Source organism: Punica granatum, chromosome 2 (assembly GCF_007655135.1).
Source record: "Punica granatum isolate Tunisia-2019 chromosome 2, ASM765513v2, whole genome shotgun sequence".
NCBI classification, from domain to species: domain Eukaryota; kingdom Viridiplantae; phylum Streptophyta; class Magnoliopsida; order Myrtales; family Lythraceae; genus Punica; species Punica granatum.
Genome location: NC_045128.1, coordinates 2,536,751 through 2,556,782, shown reverse-complemented (window position 1 = coordinate 2,556,782; position 20,032 = coordinate 2,536,751). Strand labels below are relative to the sequence as shown.

The 20,032-nt window shown below is 40.9% G+C and overlaps 4 protein-coding genes across 7 annotated transcripts; 1 reads left to right on the top strand and 3 right to left on the bottom strand.

Annotated features, from left to right (window-relative positions):
• Window positions 1–89: 89 nt before the first annotated feature.
• Window positions 90–2,709, top strand: LOC116195706 (ras-related protein RABB1b). Its single transcript, XM_031525019.1, has 6 exons — window positions 90–346; window positions 526–665; window positions 1,235–1,317; window positions 1,722–1,926; window positions 2,010–2,078; window positions 2,435–2,709. Exons 1-6 carry the CDS (start codon window positions 94–96, stop codon window positions 2,525–2,527), a joined length of 843 nt encoding a protein of 280 aa, XP_031380879.1. The 5' UTR covers window positions 90–93; the 3' UTR covers window positions 2,528–2,709.
• Window positions 2,710–2,772: 63 nt separating this feature from the next.
• LOC116195705 (pre-rRNA-processing protein ESF2) lies at window positions 2,773–5,393 on the bottom strand. Of its 2 annotated transcripts, none has more exons than XM_031525017.1 (8): window positions 4,987–5,393; window positions 4,120–4,692; window positions 3,976–4,039; window positions 3,780–3,847; window positions 3,570–3,659; window positions 3,358–3,488; window positions 3,083–3,235; window positions 2,773–3,000 (listed from the first exon to the last, which is right to left on the bottom strand). In XM_031525017.1, exons 2-8 carry the CDS (start codon window positions 4,670–4,672, stop codon window positions 2,983–2,985), a joined length of 1,077 nt encoding a protein of 358 aa, XP_031380877.1. In that variant the 5' UTR covers window positions 4,673–4,692; window positions 4,987–5,393; the 3' UTR covers window positions 2,773–2,982. The 2 variants fall into 2 exon arrangements, with proteins under 2 accessions (XP_031380877.1, XP_031380878.1); XM_031525018.1 differs by having other exon boundaries at window positions 4,971–5,330.
• Window positions 5,394–6,644: 1,251 nt separating this feature from the next.
• On the bottom strand, window positions 6,645–7,595 carry LOC116194519. Its single transcript, XM_031523335.1, has one exon. It carries the CDS (start codon window positions 7,360–7,362, stop codon window positions 6,949–6,951), a length of 414 nt encoding a protein of 137 aa, XP_031379195.1. The 5' UTR covers window positions 7,363–7,595; the 3' UTR covers window positions 6,645–6,948.
• Window positions 7,596–8,836: 1,241 nt separating this feature from the next.
• On the bottom strand, window positions 8,837–13,235 carry LOC116197391 (E3 ubiquitin-protein ligase RGLG2-like). Of its 3 annotated transcripts, none has more exons than XM_031527534.1 (12): window positions 12,884–13,235; window positions 11,956–12,419; window positions 11,485–11,569; window positions 11,255–11,395; window positions 11,055–11,168; window positions 10,860–10,957; window positions 10,389–10,468; window positions 10,211–10,316; window positions 9,986–10,113; window positions 9,708–9,885; window positions 9,461–9,517; window positions 8,837–9,243 (listed from the first exon to the last, which is right to left on the bottom strand). In XM_031527534.1, exons 2-12 carry the CDS (start codon window positions 12,298–12,300, stop codon window positions 9,163–9,165), a joined length of 1,413 nt encoding a protein of 470 aa, XP_031383394.1. In that variant the 5' UTR covers window positions 12,301–12,419; window positions 12,884–13,235; the 3' UTR covers window positions 8,837–9,162. The 3 variants fall into 3 exon arrangements, with proteins under 3 accessions (XP_031383394.1, XP_031383392.1, XP_031383393.1); XM_031527532.1 differs by having other exon boundaries at window positions 11,956–12,461; window positions 12,884–13,233; XM_031527533.1 differs by lacking the exon at window positions 12,884–13,235 and adding an exon at window positions 12,651–12,675 and having other exon boundaries at window positions 11,956–12,461.
• Window positions 13,236–20,032: the final 6,797 nt, after the last annotated feature.

The window sequence follows — 20,032 nt, the reverse complement described above, 5'->3', positions numbered from 1 at the left end:
TTAGAGAAAGATTATATTAATTAATTAAGGGGTAAGACAATACCTATACGTGTCCAGAAGGCTTAAGTAAGCAAAAGAGCAAGACATCTTCGAATGCGATTAATTATCGTCCAATCGAGGACGGCATCGCATCGTCTCACTCTTTCTTCCTTCCTTCTCCATCTTTCTTCTTCTGCGCAGACAGTTCGTCTCCAAGAAGCAAGCTTGACTTTCCGCTGCTGCCTTTGCCACCCCAAACAACCTTGCCCCCTCCCCAAATCGATTCTCCTTCTCTCTCCTTCGCCGGCGGCAGCCTCCGACATGTCGTACGATTACCTCTTCAAGTACATAATCATCGGCGATACAGGTCTGTTTGGCTCTCTCTCTCTCTCTCTCTCTCTCTCTCTCTCTCTCTCCCCCCCTCCCTCCGGCTCGTTTGATGTCTTTCTGGTTCGGAACCCTAGTTCCAGGCTTTTCTTTTGGGGGGCGTGTGTTGGTTGCTTGGTTGGCTAGTTTTTGGTTTGAGCTTTGGTGGTGGGGTTGCAGGTGTGGGGAAGTCATGCCTGCTGCTGCAGTTCACCGACAAGAGGTTCCAGCCCGTCCATGATCTCACCATCGGCGTCGAGTTCGGCGCCCGCATGGTCACCATCGATGGCCGCCCCATCAAGCTCCAGATTTGGGACACTGTAATTCTCCGTCTCTCCCTCATTTTTCATTTCGAGCTTGATTCCTGCGAGCTTGTGGGCTGTTGCAATGGGGTTAGGTTGATTAGTACCGGTAAGCTACTGATGGAAGTGACTAAGGAAAAGATACACAGATAAATACTTGTTGACTGCATGCTATGTACAAGATTTCCTACATTGTGGGATTCGAGTACTCTGTGAAGGAAAATATGTCTTTAGTGGTGAGGTTTCTATACGCGGCGAGGGATTTTGCTGCCCAGATGGTAAACTATGGAGAGATGAATAGTGGGAGTAGAACTGCTTTTATGCATGGGTTATCCCGTTGCGGAATTCTGGTTTCCTATAATCTCTATGTCATGTCTGTGGCATGCTTCTGCGAGTCATACCATCTTAGTGCATAAATTTATACGATGGAACGTTTTGATAGGAGCATTAGATGGAGTTCTGGAGTTCAGTTTGCCTTAGTATATGTGGTCATCCTGTTTTATCCATGTAGGATTTTATCATACTCAACCTAACAATTCTAGAAATTCCGTATTTTGGCGGTGTGACGGTGTTTAGTTATATTTCAGGCTGGACAAGAATCCTTCAGATCCATCACAAGATCTTATTACCGTGGAGCAGCGGGAGCACTTTTGGTTTATGATATTACAAGGTGTGAGGGTACTCCTTTTAATATCTGAGCAGCTAGTTGGTATACTCAGTTTACAGGCTGTTCTTAGAGGGATTACTGATATAGAACTGCTGCGGAATTTAAGTTTGTTGCCTCTTGTCATTGTTTTCATTAGGAAAGTAGTCGATGTTATTCATATGTCAAAGCTCTGCTGATAACGGGTCCTGCATATATAATCTGTTAAAGATAAACAGCTTTTAACTTTGAACATCATGTTTTTGGAAACGTATAACCTTGTTGCAGAACAATTTGCTTGTTTTCTTGACTTGAAGTGTCAGCATAAGATCTTTAATTGATCTAAGCAATGCTGCTGTCTTTGAGAGATGGCTCTTTACGTAAATCGTCATTCCTCTCATCAGAAATAGAATATCTGATATCATCTGCAGGAGAGAAACATTTAATCATCTAGCAAGCTGGCTAGAGGATGCTCGGCAGCATGCGAATCCCAACATGACTATCATGCTTGTAGGAAACAAGTGTGATCTTGCCCATAGGAGGGCGGTCAGCAAGGAAGAAGGGGAGCAGTTTGCAAAGGAAAATGGACTTCTGTTTCTGGAGGCATCTGCAAGAACTGCCCAAAATGTTGAAGAAGTAAGACTCTTGAGCTTTTTTCCTTTCGTGCAAGTACTTGATGTGGCATCTGGGTGGCTAACCTTTTCCTGGTAATATTGCAGGCTTTCGTAAAGACTGCTGCAAAGATCTTACAGAATATTCAAGAAGGTGTGATTGATGCATCTAATGAGGTATGCAATTGGGCCATAAGAAAGTAATATAGTTGAATTCTTATAAGAATGACCCCTTGTTTAGTTTCGGATGATCTGCTGATTATTTCCCTAGAGCAAGAGCTTTTTAAGTTTATCCCTCCATAGCACTATCCCTAACCCTTAGTAGCCAGCAGCAGGAGTTAGAATTAGAATTTAGTAAGAGCTTATATATGTGAGGCAACCGTATCAGTACATCAAGTGAACTAGGAGAATTTTTTTTTTTTATGTGGAATTACCACACACACCTTTGCCTTGGGGGGGGGGGGGGGGAACTCTCTAAGCCGCATGGTCGTCTTGCATAGCACGTTGACGTTTGTTTTTCGGCAACATTGCAGGCATGTGGAATCAAGTTTGGGCATGGACGTCCACAAGGTCTATCGGGCGGAAGGGATGGAACAGTATCTCAGAGGAGTGGATGTTGCAGCTGATTCTAGAATCGAGATTAGTTTAGTTATTCGAGGCCTAGCCTCTTTAGCATCTATGACCTCGAACACACTCGCAAAGATTTTTCATGTGATGACCCAACAGAGAAGTTTGTGTGAGAAAAATAACAGTGTACAGTGTGACAAGTCGGGCTTCTTAATGATCGGATGATTCTTCTGTTTGTTTATTCAAAGTTTCACTGACATAGGATCGGCTGTGTTCGCTGTCTGCCCAGTTTAGTACAAGAAAATACCCTGGAAACTCGAGACAAGGCTCGATGACAATCTTACTGTGAAGGGCACAATTAAGATAAACCAAGACAATGCGGAAGAGTTTCATAGAGTGATTAAATTACACCACTTGAGGGGAACCAATAATCAACGTGAGCTAAATCCCAAGAGAATCCCAAGCTTGTTTTGTCTTAGAAGTACCCCCTTTAATGGAAAACTCAAACCTGTGGCTATGCAGCCCCGAAAACCTGCAGGAAGAAAAAGGAAGACAGGCTCATAGGACGGAGACTATATTCGAGGACAATGTGCACTCACAAAGTAAATACTTACCCCAGCAAGAACTTCTCTTGAGAGCCGAGATTTTGTTTCCTTTGTACTTTGCTTGACAGGTTGCTTCTGTGGGAACCGACGGATTACTTTCGGGGCCAGCTGCACGGCACGGCCCTCGGTGTTTTCTCCCGAATCTTGTGCCACCTTCTGCTTCTGCAAAGCATGTGGAATATACCATCAAGGAAGAATCGCAAAACATAAAAAGTTGTAACAGGTTTATAACATTAGACATCCTGAGTTTCACAGAAAAAAAAAAAAGACTCCAGAAATAATACCTTCTTCAGCCTTCCTTCTATCGATGCCAAGGCTCGGGCCTGGTCGACCTTGGCGAGGTAGAAATCGCGTTCCCTCTTGGCAGCAGAGATTTCCAATGCTAGCTTTTGCTCCCGGATGGCCATCTTATGTGCTGCATTTAAGAAAATCTCAGGTCAGATGGATGACTCTAAAGAACCAACTAAAGTGCAGCTCAAGGAGTCATTTCGTGTACCAATCTCTTCGGTGAGATCATCCCACTTAAATTTACTTAAGTACTTGATGTTCCAGATATCATAATACCACGCTGACCTCTTCCTCCCTCCTAAACAAGAAGAAAAAAGTTGAACAAATCATTGGTCAATAAATTGTCGTATATACACTTGGGAAAGAATAAATACATGCACTCTAGAGCTAAATACACACACAAATCATGAAACCTTACCTATTTGTTCACCATTCAACATGTTAGCTACCCTCTTCGCAACATTTTTCTTGGCAAATTCAACCCACCTACATGTATAACAAATAAAAAAGTCACATAAATCGCATTTCCTGCTAAATTTACTGAGAAATATCGAGAGAAGGAGCCATCACTGATGACCCTGTTATGCAAATTTGACTGAGTTCATTATTCATACCCTTCTGAGAATTCCCGTCCTCTAAAACCGCCAGCACGTTTACGCTTTACTTGAGCATCAGGATCTGTAAATTTTGATATCAGTAGGTTCTCATTTTGCGGATGGCGGTTTCAAAGATCATACATGAAGTTAACAAGAGTTTACCTTCAGGTGCTAGATAGATTCTCAGTATCTCCCCATACTGGGAGATGAGATGACGAAGCTTGACATGATCCATGTGAGGAGGGATCCGACTTAAGTAGCAGATACCTCGCTTGTTGGCCTCAGCAGCTTCTTTCATTAATCTCTCCTTCTTCTTGTTCTTCTTCGCCATCTTCTTCTCAGTATTTTTGGACACAGGATCGTCTTGAGGTCCTATATCCTCAGCAACTTCCTCTAATTTCTTGTTCTCTTCTTTCCCCCCATCACAGAGCTGATCTTCGTTGTCATCAGGACTTACTTCTGCTTTGTGAACAAATTCATCAAGGTCTGGTTCTTCATTGCCCTTCAAAGATTTCTTGTTTCTCTTCTTGATACTTTGTTCTCGCTCTCCACCGGCCTCTAAGTACGTTCCCTCAGGTGAAGCCGTGTCATCGAGCTCAGTGCTGTCCTCGGGTTCAGAAGTCTCCTCCAACATCATCTTAACCTTCTTCTTCTTCTTGATTCTCTTTTTCTTTTTATCATCAGCTTCTACACTGCCTATCTCAGCAGGGCGCATAGAGCAGACCTCGTCTCCTTCTGCAACAGACAGAAAATTCAGGCTAATCCGAACACATATACCTTAATACGCAAAATGTCCTGTCATCCTATGCTCTTGAAACAAAACAAGATTTCTGCCCCTAAACCCAATAGCACGAGCTTAAACTGCTCAATAAATAATGAATTAAAACTGAATTAGACACATAAATTTGCAAGATTCTCTGCCCTTTAGCGGAATCTCTGCAACCTCTCGTTGCCCTCAGTGCAATCACAACAAACAGGGAGAAAGTTGCAAACTTTGAAAGAGAAGAACAGACCCAATTGGAAGCGTACCTCGGAATCGCCCTCCAAGACAAGAGAGGAAGACAGCGGCGAGTGAGGAAGACGTCGGCGAGTGAAGCAGCCAGAGTCGGCGGAGCTTCAGAGACGAAAGCTTCAAGCTCGAACTCCAGTTTTGAGGGGAAGAGGGCGGCGGCGCGGCAGAGTTCGGCTCGGCTCAGCTTTACTGAACTGAACCTGGAAATTCCCGGTTCGCTTAGATTTTCCGGTCTCGCTTTTGGGCTGGTCCAAACCTTAATGGGCCCGACCCATCTGCTTAAAGGATGTGGAGCAATCTGCACTCGTCACCGCCGGTCCATACTAGGTCGGCGTAACCGCGCGGTGGCGGCCATCGGGGTTGAAGCCGAAAGCCGCATGGATTATGCTTCGGCACCAGCGACAACCTATATTGTATCTTCTTCTTCCTTTTTTCCGTTATATCGACTGTTCTCAAGAACCTTATGAGTACATATGCGAAACAATTCATTTACACTTTATTTTCTTAGTTTTTTGTTCCTGAGTAATTAAATTGTTGCAATTGGGTTTGATCAATTGTCCCATAATATATATGTATTTATTGGAAAATTAATTTTAGTTGACTACGGGCTTCATTTCTTGTTTTTCTTTCCGTCATTGAATTTTCATTAGACTCATATGAGTTTGTGTCCATTTTCACTTAAAAGTTCAAATTGATAAGTGATGGTTCATTCCATGTGGAATTAATATCCTCAATACCCTCCCTCACATGCAACATGTGGTCTATTTTTACATACACGTTATCAAGTGGTACTCAAATCTTATATACACCAATGGATATTGGTTCATCTTTTCCACATGGGATTAATATCTTCAATACATGCCCTCACGTGCAGCGTGTGGCCCATTTCCACCTACATGTTGTCAAGTGCCTTTAAGGCGCTCTTTTGGCTGCTCTCGGACATACTGGGTTTGGCATAGTGTTAGTGCGCATACACGCGTGGGCTCACATTTGCACAACCTGAGTTCTGATACTATATTGAATTTTCATTTGGTTCATACGGCCTTAAACTCATTTTCATTTAAAAACTCAAACTAATAAATGACAGTACTTAAGCCATATATTAATTCATCAATTTTCCTTTTCTTTTTTGATGTGGAATTTATCCCATTTTTATTCCTCAACAAACAGCTTGAACTTTTAAGTGGAAATGGGCCTAAGTTTGTATGAGACCAATTGAAATTCAATATGATATCAGAGTTTAGGTTACGCGCATGTGCACCAATACCACACCAAGCTCAGCACGTTCGAGAGCAGCCAAAAGAACTCATTAGGTTAATCCTCTCACTTGAGCACGGAAGATGAGCTCGGCTCGAGGTCAATTGTTGAGAGCTAGTGTTTAAGGACACGTGACAACGTGTATGCAAAAATAGACCACACGTTGCACGTGATGGCATGTGTTGAGGATATTAATCCCATATGGAAAATATGATCGAAAATCCATTGGTTTATATGAGACCTTGGTACTATCACTTAACACTTTGAGATCTTAAATGAAAATGGATTCAAATCCGTATAAGCCCATTAGAAATTCAATACCCCTTATTCTTCTTTTTTTTGGGTGAATTTCCCCCTTATTCTTTCCAACATATAATAAAATAACAGCATAATTCCTAAGCTCAGTTACAAAATTAAATGAAAAAAAAAATCAGAGAAAGATTAGATATAATCAGCACATTCATGCATGTACATACAAGAATTATATATGCATGTATTCGTACGTGTATACACACGTGTACGCATTGTATATCATGCATTAGCACTGTCGAATTACAAAATGAACTACTAAATAATTTCGCATTGTGCTCGAAGAAATGTAAACGCGTTGAACGGAATCGTCGTAACGATATATAAAGTGGGGATCATCCCATACGACTTCCGCTCCTCGTATACCGAGCATGACCGGAGACGATCGATATGTCTTCCTCCTTGTTTGCAAGTTAGGCCACTGATCTGGGAGGAGAATAAGTGGCAGAGAACCTCGAAGAAGGGTTATTGGACCTGTCGACCGCGCACTTCTTCATCGCCGGGGAGGACGGATTGACCTGCAGGAAGAGGTAGTTCCCGGCGAAGAGGTCCCCCCAATGGCCCTGGCCCTCCTTCAGCCTCCTCACAACTTTCCGGACTGCCGCCGCCACTAGCCTCGCCTTCCACCTCAGGAACCTCCTCAGCCCTGGGACCCGGAGCCTCACCCTCCTCCTGACGTGCACCCTCCTGACCCTCGCCCAGATCCTTGACGATGACCTCTGCGGGATGGACCTGAACTTTATCGGATAATGTGGCTCATCGGTGTCCGCCCCGACATCAAGACCAGCCTCGGGTTTCAGCTTCTGGTATCGGAACATGGCCGCCATGGATGGAGATCTGTGAGAGATGTGAAGGGCATGGAGATAAGGAGGAATGGAGAATGGGGGGTGGTGGGGTTTGCTTAGTGAAGAATAAGAACCGGAAAAATATTGAAGAAAGCTGTTGAGTGAATTAAATGCGGACAAGTGAAGAGAACAGCAATGGCCTTCTTTTCTTTTCTTTCTTTCTTTTTTTGATTTTTTTCTTTTTGGCGAAATCACTAGTTGGATTTATATCGACTTTTGAGCGTCAACCTGATTGTGCCACGAGGTACTTTAAGTGAATTTCAAATTTGAATCCCTATCATATAACTCAAATTTATTTGCATTGAACTTTCTTTTATCAAATGTGTCAACTGTGTCATATGTCGTGATTTCCTTTTGGTCGTGGTGGTGGGTAGACAGTTGGAAATTTGGAATTAAATGAGGTGCTGATGTTGTTGATATTGCTTGAGATGCTTGATAATCCATCAAATGATAATGACGGGATGTGATTAGATCAGTGATAATGATCGGGATGCTGCATAACCGCTGCTAGCAAAGAATGCGACCCGACATGGTCATAAGACTTGTAACTCTGTTGTTAACTATTTTCAGCCATGATTAGACTGTCGAAGCCCGTGGTGGGATGCAGGTCGGATAGGCCGCTGCGGCCGCACGATGGATGAAGGGATTGTGAAGTGTCGAAATAATGTGACTATGGTCAGTCTTTATAGTTACGCAAGTTGGTGGTTCAACATCAGCTCATTAAGCCCAGCAAACACTGCCAATATCATTTAAAATAGTGGAGCCCAACGAGCAAAGTTCAAGTCCTACAAGTACTTAACAGTCATCAAGCATTTAACAATTTGGTGCCCATAATTCTGAGCCACAACTAACCGATGATTTAACCATGATTAAATCATCGGTTGAGACGCGAAAAATAAAGGCAAGTATAGTTCTACGATTAAAATACATCGATGTATTATGATGCAGTATAATCATAAGTCACGATAAATTTTAGACCCGAACCGAAAGAACCGTCATGTCATGTGCACGTGATGCCATCCACCTTACATCATCACATGACAATCACAAAGGGGAGGGATAAGCATGGAATCCACGCAAAAGCGCTTTTACATTGGACAGCGCATTGTCATGTCCCTTTTGGTCACTTATTATGACCACGCTAGAAGTTGACTTTACAGAGCGAACAATATGTTCATCAAAATACAAAGTCAATAATACGAGGCATGTCGGCCTTTGACCCTCATCATTCATATACACAAAATTAAGGACATCATACGACGACGACCGACCAAAAAATTAGTCTCGGTATATAAAAGCATAACACCTCGTGGTTGCACCGAAATAATTTAGGAAAACCACTCTTTTTATATTTACTTTTTAAATTTACTTTTTTGTGAGCATTAAAGAGGGTTGGTTGAGATTATATTTATAAAGTTGACATATGCGCTAATAAATGAACACACAAATAGCCAACTGCCCAATTGAATCGACCGAACATATCATCTCATTTGTTAGTTCTGGTGAATTGACAAACAACCTTATCCATTGTCTTCATCTCATCTCATTCATACATATTATCCCACATAAAACAATCATCATCTAACTTTTACTGTTAGCAAACCCAACATTTTCTCATGGCAATAATGCAACGGAAGGTTAGCTTGATATACAGAGGGCAAAGCCCCAAAATAATCAACAAATTCTGCAGACACTTCCCCGGGAACTACCGAAGTCTGCTCGAGCAAAGATGAACACTAGAGGGGCACCTCTTTAATATGAGTCAAGAAGTGCAGTTGCTGCCTAGTAGAGCTTTATTCTTGTTTGGATAGGGCTCCGACAGATTGGACAAGAATTGAGGGTCTCCCCGCAGTCACAGCACGTCTGCACAACCAATAGAAAGCAATGAAATTGATGCAAGTTCATTGCTACCATTGTCCGAGAAACGTTTTGAGGGTTTTCTCTTGCCACGAGGTGTGAAAAGGAATCGTTAGATTAATAATCTAAAAGCCAGGATCTAATTGGTTTTTCTACAACATGACACTGTCCATCTTGGCAAGAAAAACAGAGATAAAGGAGATACGACAAACACAACATTTACCTGATGCCCACAGCCAAAAGCCATGTCCTTCACATTGGTCAGGCAGATGGGGCAAATCTGTAAGCAACATGAAAAGGCTCAGAAAACATATTTATGCATACAAAGAAGTTCAAACAAGAATCTGTGTAACCAGACGAAGCCTCGCTTCGAGGTCCCACAAAAAGGTAGCTTGAAATGCTCAATAAAGTCCCCTGCATATTTCACGCAGCAGAAGCAGAGAAGCAGGACACTGTCCCAAGCCTCGTACCTGATTATCATAAGTTGGAGCAGGAGGAGCTGAGCTGACTGAGGTGCTTTCTACTTGATAAGTTGGAACAGAAGGCTCAAAGCTTGTAGGATAGGAAACCTTGGTGCTGCTTGCAGTAGGAAAACTTTGGACGGGTGGTGGAAGGGGAACTCTATGAGGAGGGTTGCCTTTCACATTGCTGCTCAAACAAATAAAAGATCAATTTTTATCAGCAAAAGCATCACTAGGGACATTTTTATTTTTGGGCATCAGTGAAAAAGAAGATTATCAATTCCTACCCCAACAAATTAAGCTCCATTGTTGCCCTGTATTGGGAAGGAATTTCCATCAAGGCTGAGAGAGCAAATTCTGTCTCCTTCCGGGTGGGCGACGCATTCTTTGACATAATTTGTGTGAAGTTCACAAACTGAGGGAAGAAAAGATGATTGTTCTGTCAGGAAATATGATGATGGTACAAAAAAGAGAAGTAAAGGAAGTACATGCGCGGGTTTGGTCACACGTGCCTGGAAGTTATCAAATTCTCGTGCAGGAATATTGTCATCGAATTCCTCCATCATGTCCCAAGGCCCATCTCCAACCCCAACCAATATAATCGAGAGAGGGAACTTGCTGCAACAGAACAGGATCATCAGAAACAATGAAAAGGAAAAGAGGAAATGCAAAAAAGTAGCCTCTTCCCACCTGGCTTCCACGATTGCTTCAACTGTCTTCCGCTCCTGTGGGCTCAGTTGGCCTCTTTCAGTATCTACGCTTCTAGTTACCTAAAATGGACCAGAGACTTAGGTGAGAATAAATAGCATAAACACTAGAAACCTACAATGGCTGTGCTCTTAATGTTGGATACCCAGTGTTTTCTTCTGAATAACATATGCAATTCTGTTTTTCTGGGGTAAAATAGCATTTGATTTTTCCTTTTTCCTTCCCTTTTCTCTAAAATAAAAAGATAAGTTGTCGTGCTTAAAGCCTATTACAAAGTGCAACGCGATGCATAATAACTGGATCTTTTTCGTTTTCTGAGACATGAGGTCCCATGGCAAAATTTCTGCTATGAAATGTTTTATCTAGAAAGAAAGATACATTATAACTTATCCACAAAATAAAGAAAGATACATTATAACTTATCCACAAAATAAAGAAAGATACATCATGTACCTGCCCATCTGCAATTATGAGCAAGACATGGTACTGCCCGCCACTTTGAGCCACGATGGTCGTGGCCATTTCGATGATTGGCGCAAAAGATGTTGGTCCTATAGGAAAAAACAACAAAAAGAGAAGAAAATAACCATAAGTTTCAATGGAAAGAATAAGTGATCGTTAGCCAAGGTTGATAAAAAGAATTCAAACCTGCAAGCCTTAGATGAGGAACAATCTCCTTGTACCGGTGCAGAACATCCTCAAATCCATTGCAAAATCTCTCGTCAGGGTAAAAGCTGAAGACATCTTGATCATGTGTTGAGGCTGATATATAATGTGAAACCTTGTCATCCATTCAGTCCATATAAATATTGTTCATAGCAAAAGCATTAATAGAATAGAAACTGTACCATCTCCGAAGCCATAGCAAGGAATGAAGTTGTCTTCATCGAAATCAGCCAAGGTTTTCCCAATAATAGATATTGCTTGCTCGTATGGATTAAGACCATTTCCAATGTGATGCAGACTTCGTCTATTAAACGACTTTGCACCTGTTTGTCCAATTAAATGAATTTAGTCTCTAGTCAGAACATTATTCAAGAAAGAGAGTTGCTGCATCGCAGTGAATGTACAACCTTACCTGTCCACTCATTACTCTTTGTGAAATCAATACCAACAATAAGATTGGAAGACTCGAGACCAGAACGTGCAAGTGCCTCAGTTACCTGCAAAAAGGTTGGATATTTTATTTTCATTTTCAGGAGACATACTCTAATCAAAACAATTCACACATTTACAAAACAATCTGATATCAAAGTGTGCGACACTTGAGCAGGAAAATAATCTTCACAAGTTTATATGTGTGGCAAGCAATCAAATCATCACTCAATCGCAACCAATTGCTGTCCTTTTCATATCAATCCTATCTATGAAGCTGCAGAATTCGAGGCAAGACATGACGCAATAGTCAGGAAGCAAGAAGATTGGCTACTCCCAAGTCCTCCATCAATTATGACAGTTAATGTGCATATTCCAGCATAACTCCAATCCTGGAACTAACATCATGAGAACAACACCACCACGAACATAAAAGCGCACACATTCCTCTCACCTCTTCCAATGAATTGTAGTTATCTGCAATTCTTGAATACCTCCTATCGAGCTTCTTCTTGTTATCACGGCCACGAACACCACCAAACTCTTGAGGAGGAGGTTGATATGACCGCTGGGGTGCCTGAGGCGGCGGTGCATAAGATGGCACTGAAGGTGGTGGTGCATAGGATGGTATTGAAGGCGGCGGCGGTGCATAAGACGGTATCCGCGGATCATTCACATTCTCTTGGTTGTACGAATGCTGTGGATACCCATAATTGTTATCCCACGCCGAAGAGCTCGACCGATACGAAGAGCTCTCCCTGTCCCCCCAGCTATCCTCCCTCGTAAGCTTCGCCCCCATCAACCTAAAACCTCTTCCTCAATCCGATTCACGATAATTCCAACAGTTCCTCCTCAGTCCGATTGGAACCAAAGCAGCAACTTGGACCTCCTCCCTTCTTAGTTACTCCTCTCGTTTGCCTTCACAAGAGTTGACCCAATAAAAAACCAGCAAGATGGAACCTATCAAGTTGATGATACGAGGATATGAGCAAACCGAAAACTATACATACATATATATATATATATATGTATATTGCAGGCAGAGGAGATGAACGCCCTCACGAAACCAAGTATAGTTTGGTTCCGGGAAAGTTCCAAATTTTCTTGCCAGACAATCACAAAGACCAGAATGGCGGCTAAAGGTTGGACCTTGGCAAAGTTATCTCTCCAGCTTCTCTAAACGGACCTAAAGGTGTTCTGACATGTATTATTGGACTAACTCGTTAATTAATATAATCTTTCTGGAATACTGACTCCGACGACTATTCAAAATTCTCTATTTACTGCTAAAATTCAAAATCAGCGCAGACCCTTTTGGATTTTCCACCATATCCAAACTTGCCCTCCGAAGATAAATCTCAGAACCTCGGATTTTATATTACCTCAATAAATGCACAAAGCAAACACAGTCAACCGGAGAAACAGAGCATCCCTTCCCCACCAAGAAAATCCCCCAAATTCCCGTCGAGCAGAACTAATGAAGCTTCGTGTGTGGCGGAAAGCTACAGCTTCGATCAATCATTGGGAGGGGATCCAATTCTTGATTTGAGCTTTTGTGGAAATTTTGGGCAGAGAGAAGTGAATCGTTTGAAATGGGTGCAAAAGGGTACAGGCTTTTCTTTTCTTCCTCCCAAGTTTCTGCCTTTTCTCCGGTTTGTCAGAAAAGCAGAGGAGGGCCAAGCGGGGACAGACAGATGCCTAAGTTTCGTGTTGGTGCACAGCTCAATGATTAAGCAGCGCGTCATGTGTTGCATGTGGGATTAGATTAAGATTAACATTAAACATCTCTTTATTTATTTATTATGCCCCTTTTGATTGACTTTTGAATATACCAGAGAGAGAGAATCATCCATCCATCCATCCATGTCTTTTTGGTTGCAAAAAGCTGTTTTGAAGTTTCGTAAAAGAAAGATAAATTAGTCATGGTGCAGTAAAATACGGCATCGTTTGAAACGAAAATGTCATAGATTTGCCTTCACTAATGAGATTTATGTATCTTTTTATTTCGTTTCAATTTATTTACTTGTATTAGATCTATGTATCTCTCTTATTACTGAAAAAAATTTCGCAGAAGAAATAACCTTTTTCATTTTTTATAGGGATTTTTATCTAAAACGACTCGTGGTTTACGCGTTTTGTCAAATCTATTTTATGCTTTTTTTATCAATTATATCCTATGGTTTACATTTTGCTTTAAATCTATCACGCCGTTATCTTTTTCGTCAACATCTAACGGCCGTGCTGACGTGGCGTTCACGTGGCAAGTATAGCCTACTATCGCTCCACGTGCCACTTCAGCACGGCTGTTAGATGTCAACGGAAAAGATAATGCCAGGATAGTAAAAAGTAAATCATGGGATATATCTGATAAAAAAATATATAATAGATTTGACAAAACAGATAAATAATGGATCATTTGGATAAAAACCATTTTTTTATAGGCAGCACCGGGGCCCCCACCTAATACTCGAAAGGGGCCTTCTTACATCTGTGAGAGGCCATATCCAATAATTACACGGATTGGGCCGACCGTGGACATTCAACCCCAGGCCCCACTTAATATATATTCTCTAAGCATTTCTTATGATTTATTTCTTTTCTATGCATTTAACGAAAATTGCTTATCCATTACTTATCCTTATATATCCTAATATCTGAAATATTAATGAACGCGTACCTCATACATTTACTATTGTCTAATATAAAACAAGGCTTATCCTGAGAGACAATTAATTTTATTAAAAATTGTAAATCAAACTAACTACTATTATCTTTTTCTTCGATATACCTAATTCGATCAGGTTTCTTTTTAAAAAATTTGTGATCTTAATTATTACTTTATAGATATAGGATTTAAGTTAGAATCAATTTAAATTGTTGATAATATGTTTTTATTCTTAAAAGAACAATTTTTTGTTGATCTAAATTACAACTGCACGCGGGGGTATAAATTGAATGGTGAATATGAACATGGGAAATTAATCTCAACTATACCTTCGCCGATGCGCGAGCAATATAATGTCCGAGTTCTCTAGTGCCTTTAAGCAGGGGACGAGCAGTGCACCTTCGATCGTATCGGCCTCAAGCCGGGCCAGGCTGGATGACTGGAGCCTAATGGTCCTGAATCATGATGGATCGGGACGCTCAGTTAGGTGGCACCGTTAATCCAATTGGAGCGGCCATTACTATACATATATATGTCGGTCAGTACATACGTCCAGTGTACCTAGCTAGTGATTTGATTTCACTTAGACAACAAGTCTTTTTAGTGCTTGATTACACACTTGTCCCTCATAATCAATCGGTCCTTGTATCATTTGTCGGTCTGCATTCGATCGGTATCCGGCTCTTGAAATCTAGATGGCAAAAACTTGGAAGCTCCAAAACCCGATGAGATCGATTGAGTTCATATCGTGGGAGTTCGATAGTTGTTGTAAAGCAATAGACGACTCGAGCAAACTCTCCGAATTAATTGATTTTGTATTATATATCTGGCATCTTGTTATAATAGGATCTGAAAATCGGCACCGAAAGAATCAGAGCTATAAACAAAGTTTTTTTTTTTTTTTTTGCTATGATGAACAATTAATAACTTTTGGGAGATCAATCAACATAATTTGTTTCCCTTAAAGTAATCAATTTCAAATGTCAATTACCTAATCCCATAAATTGGTGGAGGGAAACAGAATATATGTGATTCCATATTAAATGTATTCAACAGTAAATAAAGATTTCTAAATTTGAAGGCAAAGATTACTTATCACTGGATTACAAAGATCACCCAAGTATGTACATATATATATATATATATGTATGTATGTATGTATGACAGAAAGGGGTGTACGTATTGGCTGCCAAGCAAGTAGGGTAATTCATCCATGTACGTGTTTTCTTCTCCCTCAGAGCTTCTTAGTTTTATTTTTCATTTATTATCATAGGCCTCAGCTACGTACATCATCAAGTTTGCTTTAGGATTTGCTTTCATTTAGTTTTATTTTTCATTTATTCGGCGCTTGTTTGACGACGACTACTTTGCGTCTCTTTCGGATTCGCTTTTCCTTGGATAAGAGCTTCTCCCACGAAATCGACTCCTGGCCGAAGTTCTCCCTAGAGAAGGGAGTCGAGGTGCTCGAGCTCGACTGCTGTCTAACCTCCCGAGTGAAGGACGAACCCCGCTTCGCATTCCCTTCGAACATTCAGCCCCAACTATATCCTAAGCTCAGATTACTGAGATTCCTCTCCCTGAGTAGTGTAGCCGTAACTAGTGATATTCTAGAGCATCTCTTGCTAGGGTGTGAGTTCCTCAAGAGACTACAGCTTCATCGCTTGTGACCGTATTTAACCGAGTTCAATGTCGCTGGCCCCATGTCAAGACTGAAATACATTGACATCCACAACACCTTTTGTGACATCGATCGCGATATCAGCCCCGACTCCTGACCTTGCGTCTCTCACATACCCGAGTACTGTAAGACTCGCGCACATTGAGCATGCGCCTCAGCTTGTTGATCTTTCCATCGGTCAACATCCTGGATCAGCAGTCTGAAGCACCTGAAGTTGATATTTAAGTGGTTTAACGGCGGACGAGATTGATATCCCTGTCGACTTGCATATCAACTTTGATCCGTAATCATGTAAAAAAAAAAAAAAATGTCTTCTGTTGCATTCAAGCTGAAAGCCGTCAAAATTACAGCATCAAGATTGCAAAATTTTCCAAAGGACCAACATAAATTCAATTGAGCAAAGCCCATCAAGCTATATAGATTTTCTCTATGGCCCCTCCATTCTCAAAACCTCGTATCCACAAGAGGATAATTTTCAACACCTCGATCTAGGCGTTACAGCGTCGTTGGCATATCAATAGCGTTACATTCATTATCATTAATACCAATGCAAATGACCACAAAAAAAAAAAAAATAATAATCAATGCAGATGCAAGGTCTTGGTCACCAATCGACAGTAATCCTTGCCCCAGTTAAGGTTTCTCCGTTAAGAGGGAAGCTTTGAACTGATGCAACTGACAATGAGACCTCGACTTGGCTAAAATCAAAGCATCTGCAACTATCTCTCCACACAGTACCAATCCAGACTGGTTCAAGAAAAGAATAAACCTAATGCACGCCAACGATAGGTTATCGGTATATAACAGCAAAGGACTTGAATCGAAAACCGTTCCTTCATGTGACATTCTTAGGCTTTAAGATCAATTGATCTTAAATGGCCTTCAGATTCTTATCAACTGATTATTGCTCGCCATTGGCTACTTCATCCACACGTTTCTATCACAAAACCACACAACCTCATGGTCACTGAAAGCATCGAATCACAGCTCCATGGTTCTTCATATAAAGAAAAAAAATGAGCAGATTGAAGATACTACTTGATAAGTCGACGGAATTTCAGAGAAAGAGAGGGAGGGAGCAATGACCTAGCAGCAATATAGACCAGGAGTTCATCCGTGGCAAAAGAACAAATACTGATATTAACCAACCTGCCGCGCTGCAATCGACTGCGTGCCTGAACGTCTTCCAAATCGAAATCGCTGTACGGCCACTTCCAGGCATGGTATGCACTGTACGTGTCGATGGTTCTCGTAAAATTCCCATTGGCCCATTGAGCCCGTCTCCAACCTAAAACCTCAAGTTAATAGATTGTTAAATTCAATCTCATATAATCCCATTTAAATATCTCTTAACTTTTCCATATGAGATTCTAAATCTCAACATTCACCCTTACGTGGCAGCATGTGGTCCAGTACGTACCATGTGGACTTAAACACCCGTTCTCAATAGTTGACAACGAGCCGAGCATTTTCTTCCGTACTCGGGCGAGGGAGGACAAGCCAAACTAATCACCGCAAGTTCCAGTCCCGGACTTGACTAACATGAGACGCACTTTTGACTGTCTCGAAAATGGACCTGACCACACACGGGCCAAACACAAAGAGACATTAGACCTGACGCGATGTGAGCCCACACAGGCATGTAGAAGTATAATTTGTTCTGATAACACGTAAAATTCATACTGGGTGTATAAGCAATTGAGCTTATCTCCAATCCAAAAAATTCGAGCTAGTAGGTTGTGAAATCCAATTTCATATAAATCCATTCATTTTACTCTTTAACTTTTCCACCTGAGATCTCAAACAGTTCTCCACATGGAAGGCTGCTTGCTGATGCTTCGCCACTGGGTGCACACCCACTATGCATTGCTTGTGATGTCGATCACCACGATCCTCAACAGAATCGCCGCCGTGGTGTCCTGCGGTAGCTCCAGCCAGTTGCGAGACGATTTCTCTTCGGAGGACGACATGGTCGGGCACAGCCGTCACGAGCCAGAGTCACGTCGGCCGACAGCCTACGTGAGAATTTCTGTGCGTGAGCGTTGGTGAGTGCGGGAGATGGAAATGGAAGGATCTTCTGTCAATTTCCACGGTGAAGAAGGCCCCTCGAATCGGCCCTATGGTGAACCGGACATGGGACAGACCGGTCCAACATCAAATCGTTTTCGATTCTTGGGGATGAGGCCCTCTACTTCAACTGGGCCGACTTTTCAAGCGATGACCCGTTATGAATCCCTATGAGTGCATCACTCTAATTCGGATAACAACTGAGGCAAATGGCGAGCAATTGAGTGCTACCTATGAGATGTGCCATGCTATTTTAATAATTTTTTTTAAAAAAAAAGTACGTAGCGAAAGATTAGAAAAACGTCCAATAGCAAGTCCAATATTTTCACAAGGAATGTGATAGAATAACGAGGTTGGAAGAACCAATCCAAGTATCGAACTCCGACAACTGTTGACTTTTTGACTCCAACCGCGAATATACGGAACATTGGACGCATCTCAACCGATGGAGATTCGTCACACAAGTGAGGCATCCAATTGACTTTTCAATCCCAATTCAGCTTTTCTTCTATCTTATTGTGCATTATTCTGTTGGTTATCGTTGTTATCTCGTGTAAAGAAAAAAAAGGGAACATGCATGCCTTGTGGGATACTCTTATCGTTTCTTCCGATGTGGTTACGATCGTATCTTGTAAATTAAATGCCGAATTGCTTCAACAGCATCAAAGGCCTGAAAGACTATAATATGAACAAGTTATTAGGTGATCTTATCTCGCCAAGTGACGTGAGAAAATACTAATCAAAATACATAAAATTAGAAACTTGATATTAATTACTCGAATAATTATCATAATTGATCTTCATTATAGAATTTTATTGATTATTTTTGACCGTATCATTTTACATAGGATTATTTAAATTTTTTTTGGATAATATGATTTGGGTCCATTAGGACCATTACCTTCAGCGAATGGAAGGATTTCATGCCACTGCACATCGCTAGCGAGTGTACGCCACCAGGGCTTCTGATTGGCCGAAACTGTCGGGTGGGACCCAGCATCAAATGTGGAGCGTGCCTTACACTGGCGCAGGCGTTGGAGCTGCGGCTGACCATGTCAACCAGACATTGTACTTTCACTTTGCGAAATTTCTTTTTTTGTTTTTTTTCATGGGCATGCTTTGCGAAATTTCGGACCGGGATTTGTGATAGATCTAACCTAATCCAATTTTGGTAAGTAATAAAATATTTCCTGTCAAATCGCATGGATCCCAAAATGGTGAACGAGTCCGAACAAAAAGAATTTTTCGATAGTCCAATCTCGCTAGAAAAATCAATAGAATTACAATAAACGTATGCTAATATGTCAAATTAATCGAGCAATTGTGCAGTATATAGTCTTTCCAAGTTGCATAATGATCTCACAACATTATTATGAGGTAAAATTGTTTAAGATAAGATGTCTAATTGGGATGATCCTGCCATATTTAGTTTTAAATAGGAAATTTTGAAAGTTTAGTCTACGTCGTCGATGTTATACGAGAATTTTATTATCAAGATAAACGATTTTGAGATTAAATAGCACTAGCATGATTATATGTATATAAATTTCCACCGGAAAATCAAGGATTTGGGAAGTTTTTGTATTTCTAAAAAATTTACAATGCATGTCTCACAATGATGCCATAAAATGAATTATTCTCTATCAAAATAATTAATAAATACTAGACGAACTGGTCCGCGTATATGTACAGATTAGAAGTATATTGCAGTCAATCGAATTTTCTTATTAATATTTTAATATTTTAGTTTTAAAAAATTCAAAATATGCCCGACTTAAGCAAGACTTTTTTTTTCTTTTCAATTTCAAAATTCTTTTTATTTTTTTGAGCACATCCAACTCTAAATTGCATAAGTTGGATTATGCTTTCCACTTTCACCTAATGTAATTCCCGACCAACACGATCAAGTGATCGCAGAAAATTGTGAAATCACTTTGATATTCATTTCTTCGTAAAAACATAAAAGCCTTTGTAATCGTATGATTCATAAAACAAAAATTATTTACAGCTCAATAATTAAAAGTACTAATAACTACTCAATCCATGGAAACAAAATTGTTCCGGTTATCGTGAAAAAATGACACACACCGTCAAGTTGTATTTATAGTCCGATTCCGCTAT

Bases quoted from the DNA above. Each gene is read 5' to 3' on its own strand.
- LOC116195706 (XM_031525019.1), top strand. From the start codon at position 94: ATGCGATTAATTATCGTCCAATCGAGGACGGCATCGCATCGTCTCACT. The intron at 347-525 runs GTCTGTTTGGCT...GTGGGGTTGCAG, and splicing joins CATAATCATCGGCGATACAG to GTGTGGGGAAGTCATGCCTG. The intron at 2,079-2,434 runs GTATGCAATTGG...GCAACATTGCAG, and splicing joins TGATTGATGCATCTAATGAG to GCATGTGGAATCAAGTTTGG.
- LOC116195705 (XM_031525017.1), bottom strand. From the start codon at position 4,672: ATGCGCCCTGCTGAGATAGGCAGTGTAGAAGCTGATGATAAAAAGAAA. The intron at 4,040-4,119 runs GTAAACTCTTGT...CAAAATTTACAG, and splicing joins AATCTATCTAGCACCTGAAG to ATCCTGATGCTCAAGTAAAG. The intron at 3,848-3,975 runs GTATGAATAATG...TTATACATGTAG, and splicing joins GGACGGGAATTCTCAGAAGG to GTGGGTTGAATTTGCCAAGA.
- LOC116194519 (XM_031523335.1), bottom strand. From the start codon at position 7,362: ATGGCGGCCATGTTCCGATACCAGAAGCTGAAACCCGAGGCTGGTCTT.
- LOC116197391 (XM_031527534.1), bottom strand. From the start codon at position 12,300: ATGGGGGCGAAGCTTACGAGGGAGGATAGCTGGGGGGACAGGGAGAGC. The intron at 11,169-11,254 runs GTACAGTTTCTA...ATTATATATCAG, and splicing joins TTGCTATGGCTTCGGAGATG to CCTCAACACATGATCAAGAT. The intron at 10,958-11,054 runs GTTTGAATTCTT...TTTTTCCTATAG, and splicing joins TCCTCATCTAAGGCTTGCAG to GACCAACATCTTTTGCGCCA.